The 7,245-nt window shown below is 50.7% G+C and overlaps 1 protein-coding gene across 1 annotated transcript; it reads left to right on the top strand.

The window, feature by feature from the left end:
• The first annotated feature begins 2,847 nt into the window (after positions 1 to 2,847).
• On the top strand, positions 2,848 to 6,918 carry LOC141500100 (leucine-rich repeat-containing protein 14-like). The gene is made up of 4 exons (XM_074202995.1): positions 2,848 to 3,170; positions 3,397 to 3,411; positions 4,751 to 5,368; positions 6,335 to 6,918. Exons 1-4 carry the CDS (start codon positions 2,887 to 2,889, stop codon positions 6,903 to 6,905), a joined length of 1,488 nt encoding a protein of 495 aa, XP_074059096.1. The 5' UTR covers positions 2,848 to 2,886; the 3' UTR covers positions 6,906 to 6,918.
• Positions 6,919 to 7,245: the final 327 nt, after the last annotated feature.

Raw genomic sequence — 7,245 nt, 5'->3', positions numbered from 1 at the left:
CTGTAAATTTCCTTTGCATATCCTGTGACCATTTGTCAATTGGGGAACGGCCTTTTTTTTTTTTTTAAAATATGTACTGTTCTCTGCATATTTTAGAAATGAGTTCTTTGTCAGAATCATTAGTTGTAAAGATTGTTTCCTATCAGTTTTGATGATATTCAAAAACAAGATGAGTACTTTTTTCCTTAAGGATATGATTTCGCAACATATTCAACTTAGATCAATGCATACCATGGAAACAATGTAAAGACTAACAGACTGCCTTCTGTGGGGGGTGGGGGGGAAGGAAGTGAGATTAGGGAAAAATTGTAAAATTCAAAAATAAACAAATTTTTAAAAATAATTTACATTAAAAAAGATGAATAGAATAAGAACTATAAGAAGGAGATGAGATAGGAACACAAGTAATTGAGGGACAAAGAAAAAGTTAGGAAAGTAATATTGGGGGATAGGAAGGAGATGAAACAGAAGAGGAAAGGGAAGAAAATGGAGAACAAAGAGAAGAGGGAATATTACTGGGATAAGGATTAGGGGAAGTAGAAGAAGAAGAGGGATTAGAATGAGAGGAAAAAGAATGAAAGTGAAGAAAATTAAGACAAGGAAGAGAAGCAGAATGAGAAGGAGGAAAAGGAGAAGAGGAGTGAATGATGAGTGAGGGTGACTTTTCAGCAGGAGGAGGAGAGAGGCAGAAGTTTCCTTAGGACTGGGGAGGGTAGGATAGAGGGGAGAGATAACAATGGGGTTTTACTAGGATTTAGATTGTGAGCCAGCATAATGGATACCCCAAAACTAGAGTCTATAGGAGGTGAAGACACCTGAAAAAAAGGAAGATAAGTTGGAGCTTTTGGAGAGGGGGGAAGAATTAGTTTTGAAGGCTCCAGTGGCTCAGTAAGAAGACTCTGACATCAGGGAGGTGTTGCATGATAAGTATTGCAAATTGGATTTGAGTGAGGGGGCTGTGCTAAATCACTAGCTCCACTTTCCCCTCCAGAGTCATCTGGGTCCAGGGGTCAGATATGAATTAGGGCTAAGTGACTTGCCCAAGGTAACACAGCTAGTGTCACGTGTCTGAGGTTGGATTTGAACTCCCATCCTCTTGACTCCAAGACCAGTGCTCTATCTACTGTTGTCACCTAACTTCCTCATCTGGAGGAGTAAGATAAAGAGAAGCAGGGGAAAGATTTAGAGAAGGGACTAGCTTCTAAGAGAAGAAGAAATGGGTGGAGCTAAAAACTTTATGAGCCCTAAGTGAAGAAATTTCAGCTTTGTGTTCTTTGTAGCATCTCACTGAAACCAATGATGGAAGCATTCCCATTCCTTATTAGAAGTCTAATTGGTTTTTAAAATTAATTTTTGTTTAAGATAGTTCAATTTAGCTCCTTCAAAGATCCCCATCTGGATCAACATAATTTAGGATCATCACTTGTTAGTTTACAGCAATGCTGATGAAATCCATGGTCATTAGAATTATAATGCTCAGTCATATTGAAAGTAGGTTTTCTTTCTCCTGGATCTCTAATCCTAGATTTAGATTGTCCCATGATCAGATACAACAAACAACCAATAACTATACATAAAGCCAAACACCAACAGACACAATAAGACACTAGACCAAAAACATAGACACTGGACCAGGGATGGCAGACGGATTCCTTGCACTTTACCAAAAAAGTGCCAGAGATCTAACCACCAGACCACTTCATCAAAAAATGTGCCACACTTAGAGTTAGGATCTCATTTCTCCCAGAGAAACTTCAATTTTAAAGAATATAACTATTCAAACTAGAACAGTTAAGTTTGAAAAGTAAAGAATCTTCACATTTAGACAATACCATTGTGTCAGGCTCAAGATCTGCCTTGTTTTTCCAGGCATCCTTTCTTATGGTGTTGTCCAGAGGAAAAGTCTGTTTTCCTTTCAAAACAAGTCTAGATCTGAGTCATGGCACAAAAAACTGTGAACCTTAAAATGGTAAGAGCCTTAAAAACAGTGTTAAAATAATAGAAAAATCTAGATTAGTTTGATTCTCTGGGACTTATTAAACAAACCTAAAGGGATTGGAGACTGTCTCACAATGGTTGCAAGGAAACTGGAGGAAAAAAATCAAACTTTATACCATTTGAGAAAGGGGGGCGATAATTAACCTCCTTAGTGGCTTGTAGATAAGAATTTGCATAAAATCTCTTCCTGAACCTGATCTACAAAGATTATCATATCTCTTTTTCTTCCTGAATTCTCTCTTCTCTTCCTGGGGAAAGGATAGTCTCCTTACATCCTGAGCATTGTTCTCCTAAATTTATAACTAACATAGGGAGCTTAATTTCTTTGATGTCTTTTTTTTTTGGCAAGGTAATGGGCCTCCAGCGGGGCAGGGCCTTCCGTGCCTGGCACCCAGTGAGCATGGCAGTGCCCGCTCTCTGGGCGGCGGGCCCGGCGGGGAGGCCGCGGAGGAGGCCGGGCCCGTCCCGGGGGGAAGGCCGGCGCCTGGGCCAGGCCCGGCAGAGGCGCGGCCGGCGCGGGGGCCGGTGACGGACAGCGGCTCGGCCAACCACGGAGGGCGGCGCAACAATGGGGCGCCTGACAGCCAATCCCCGGCCAGGCGCCGGCGCCGGCCCGCCCGCGGCCGGGGGAACGTCGGAACGCCGCGCCCCGAGCGCCGGGTGTCCGGCCGCAGGCTGCCGCTGCGTCCCGCCGAGGGCCGAGCGGAGGGGCCGGGCCGAGGGCCGAGCGGAGGGGCCGGCGCCGCCGCAGCTGGGGCCTCTGGGCCGCTCCCCGACGCGCCTGCGCGGGGCGGGGCGGGGCGGGGCGCGCCGGCCGCAGAGCCGGGCTGGCTTCCGGGGGCCCGCGCCGCCGCGCCTGCGCAGCCGTGCCGGGTGGGCTCCGCAGAGATGCAGTCGCTGCTGTCGCTGTGTGCCGCGCAGGTGACCCGGCAGCAGCGCCTGGCGTGCCGCGCCCTGGGCTCCCTGCCGCGGGAGCTCTACCCGGCCCTGTTCCGGGCCGCCTTCATGGAGGGCCGGACGCTGGTGCTGCAGGCGCTGGTGCAGACGTGGCCCTTCCCGTGCCTCAGTTTCCGGCAGCTGCTGCCGCAGCTGCAGCGCATGGGCTGGCCCGAGCGGCCCCGCAAGGAGAGCGTGCAGGCCGTGATCCTGGCGCTGCTGGCGGCGCCGCGCAGGTACCGGGGCCGGGGCGGGGGCCGGGGCCGGGGCGGCGCCGGGGCCGGGGGCAGCCGGGGCGGGGCCGGGGCCGGGGCGGCCGGGGCGGGGGCAGCCGGGGCGGGGCCGGGGCCGGGGCCGGGGCCGGGGCCGGGGCGGGGCGGGGCGGGGCCGGGGCCGGGGCAGCCGGGGCAGCTGGGCCTGGCCCTGGCCCTGACGCGTCTACCTCTTCTTCTCTCCCCACAGGAAGTCTAGCAGCAGGTAGGTCCCCGGCCACAGCCCTGTCCTGGGGGCAGGCAAAGGAAGGAAGGCCGCCCCGGGCCTGCCGGACGGACGCCCCCGGAGCCCCAGCAGTCCCCACGGGTGTCCCCACGGGCGCCCGCCCGCCGGCCACTTACTGCGGGGAGAGGAGGGCGGCAGAGCCGGGACTTGCTTTCCCTCCGCTTCTGCCACAGTTAGCGTTTATGGGGCGCTCTTAAGGCACTTTACAGGTTCACTCACTTGATTCTCCCAAGAACCTTACAAAGTAGGTGCCATTATCCCAGTTCTTACAGGTGAGGAGACTGAGGCAGAGAGAAGTCACAGTGTAGGAGCCATGATGAAAACTCGGCTCTTCCTAATCCCAAGTTCTATTCTTTGTGCCAGTTAACCGTGGATCTATGAATTCTGGATATCATGACCTCGACGATCTATGATTAAACTCCATTAAAGACGTGTCAGTCCAACTGTAATTTAGCATAAAAGGTGGATTTAAACGAGAGCCTGGAAACGGCTTCAGTCAGGTTGTAAGAGTAGAGGGAGGCCTGTGCTAATAAAGACCTAGACTTGGGCGGTGGCGGTGGTTGTGGAGAAGGGGGGTAGGGATTTTGTAGTAGAAGCACTTAAGAACCCCGCAACCAATTAAATGTAAGAAGTTGGGGAATTGGGAGAGCAACACCATAGAATCACTGACATGGGGTCTATGGTTGAGTATGTATGCTTTTTGGGGGCTAACTGAGGGGTGACTACATCCTTATTTGATTAAACTTTGTCTTTACTTCTGGGGCTTGGCTGGTTTCCACATACCTTCTTGGGCTAGAGAACGGAGAAATTTTTTTTCAATTTTTTTTGGCAAAGCAATGGGGTTAAGTGGCTTGCTCAAGGCCACACAGCTAGGTAATTACTAAGTGTCTGAGGCCACATTTGAACCCAGGTCCTCCTGACTCCAGGGCCAGTGCTCTATCCACTGCACCACCTAGCCACCCCAAGAATGGAGAAAATTTTAAGGAAAGAAAGGAATTAGGACTAGAATTTTCAATGCAACAAAAGGCAGGTAAGATGTGATTGGAGGAATTGGGTCTGTGACTGACCAAGTATATATGTCTATCTATATAAGTATATACAGATAGACATATATATTCTATATATACACACATACATATAGACTGTGGTGGGAAAAAGTGTTTTAACTTCTGGGAGCAGGGCCTTTAGCTAGAGATGTTTGGGGAACAGGGCTACTTAGGTTCAAGGTCCCCAAAGCCCTGATCTTCCCCCAAGACAGCTGGTCCCATTCTCTGCCCAGATCATGATCTCAGCCTCTGTCACTTTTCTCTTCTTGCAGGAGGCCCCAGCTTCGAGTGTTGGACATGACTGGCTTCTTGGATGCCAGCTGTGGGCAGGATCCCACGACCATGAGCATGTGGGCTCGTTCAGTGACGGTGGCAAGGACCTGTCTCAGTGCCCAGACTCAGGCCAGAGCAGCTCAACGCTTGGCCAAGCGCCGAAAGCTGGAGCCCCAGGCCCCTGCCACTAGTCCTGTGGAAGTACACACTGACCTGCTGGTGAACCGAACTTCTTACAATGTCCTGAAGGAGGCTCTCCAGACCAGCACATATGGCCCCCTTCGTCTGCGCTGCAGGGACCTTTGGGCTGAAGAACTGTCGGGTCCTAGCACTGTAACTCTCTTGGAGCTGCTGGACCCAGTGTGTCTACGCCAGGTAGACCTTCGCTTCAACAACCTGGGACTTTCAGGCCTGTGTACTGTTGTGCCCCACATGGCCAAGTTCACCCACCTGTTGAGCCTGAAGCTACAATATAGCAATGTCGATGTGCGCAGACTCACAGCTGAGACAGAAGGCAGCTTCCAGCGCTTTGTTTCTGCAATTGGCCAGCTGAGATGCCTCAAGGAACTCAACATGGGTTCCTCTCGCCTTTCAGGCCGCCTTCATCAGCTGCTTAGGTGAGTGGGCCTAGATTTCCCCAAAACACTAGCCTTTTTACCAGGCAAGTGTGTGAGAGATCCATGCCTCTCTATCTTATTTTGATCTCTCATCAGGTATACTTTCTAGAAGACGGGTAGTTGGTTGGCTTGGAGGCAGCTAGGTGGCTCAGCGGATAGAGTGCTGGGTCTGGAGTCAGGAAGACCAGAGTTCAGATGTAGCCTGAGACACTTAATAGCTGTATGACTTTGGGCAAGTCACTTAACCTGTTTGCCCTAATTCACTGGAGAAGGAAACATCAAATCACTCTAGTACCTTTGCTAGGAAAAACCCAGGGACACCACTTTGGGTCCATGGGGTTGTGAAAAGTTGGTTACAACTAACAACAACAAATCCTTTGTAGGTCTTGCTTGGGAAGGGAAAAGCAGAATGCCTCCAAAGGCTGGGGGCCTAGATAAGTTTGGACTTCTTGGCCCCTGAACTGGAAGCAAGATAAATTAGAACTTAAAGGGATGCTATTTGATAGCATCTGTATCATATAGGACTTACTTGGTACTTCCCACGAGCACTTGGAATCTCGTAGTGTAAAAAACCAACTCCAAGTAGAAGTTGTGGTGTTTGGGTGAGGAGAGGATAAAGGGAGGTAAATTTAGGCATCCCCAGGGTGGCCTGGGGAGGAGATTGGTAAGGGAAAGAATAGGTACATGTGGCCTAGGACTTGTGGGTTCAACACAGCCGAGAGAGGTTAAAATCATTAAGAGGAATGTTGGGATGACATTTACCTTTTTGCCAAAAAGCTGTATTTCTCTAGGATCTGTGCCTGGTCAGGGGGCTGGCAAACTGGAGGTCCTGGAGGCTCTAATTGTGGTCAGAGTGGCCAGAATATGAGGGGATGGCTTTTAACCTGGCTCAGACATGAGACTTTATATCCCAGTTTCTATTCTAGAACTCTCCTTTGAATTGCTTGTATCTTTTTCTCCCTGCAGCAGCCTACAGGGCCCTTTGGAAAGCCTGGAACTTCCCTTCTGTGCCCTTCTCCCTGGGGATTTGAGTTACTTGGCCCAGAGCATCCATGCTGCCCATCTCAAGAAGCTGGACCTCAGTGGCAACAAACTGTCTGGTGACCCCCTGGGCCCCTTTCAGAGACTACTGAAGGAAGCTTCAGCCTCCCTGCTGTGTCTGGATGTTACAGAGTGCCAACTCATGGATGTCCACCTCATTAGTACCTTGCCCAGCTTATGCTGCTGTACCCATCTCCGTTACCTGGGTCTCTATGGTAACCCTCTTGCTAGCGCTGGAGTGAAAACCTTACTCGAACACTCAAAGGTGTTGTCTGAGCTCCAGCTGGTTGTGCACCCAGTTCCGGTGGATTGCTATAAGGACCTGCCCTGGCCACCCTCTTCAGCCAGCCTCCTAGAGGGTGCCGTGGATGAAGAGAAGCTGGCCAGTGTGCAAGCTGAGCTGCGGCAATCGCTGCAGGCCATACAGCGCCACAATGTGCTTTGGACCATGGACATCTATGGCCACAACAGTTTGGACTACTTCAGCCTACTGTAGTATGTGTATATTGGGGGGGTGGGAAGTGGGGGAAAAGGGGGAGGGGGTAAGTGCAGGGAGAGGCAGTATTCTCCTCTGCTTTGCTATTGATGCAGGAGCCACCTCCTGCTCTGAGCTTTGGCGAGACCAGAATAGGCTCTACTCTCTTGGATGGATTGTGTAAAGGGGGTTATAGATTTTCTGTGCCCTGTCTATGCTGGACATAATGGCAGTTGTTCTAGGGCCTTCTGAAGTTCTGGCTTTCAAGGGAAGGGGGGGTGGGGGGTCTTCTGCTTTCCTGAGGGTATTTATTTATTTGTAACTCATTGCCCCATGAACCATTGCACAAAACCCATGATGT

This window comes from Macrotis lagotis, chromosome X (genome assembly GCF_037893015.1).
Source record: "Macrotis lagotis isolate mMagLag1 chromosome X, bilby.v1.9.chrom.fasta, whole genome shotgun sequence".
Taxonomy (NCBI): Eukaryota; Metazoa; Chordata; class Mammalia; order Peramelemorphia; family Peramelidae; genus Macrotis; species Macrotis lagotis.
Note: the sequence above shows the minus strand (reverse complement) of the source record. Positions and strands in the feature narration are given on the sequence as shown.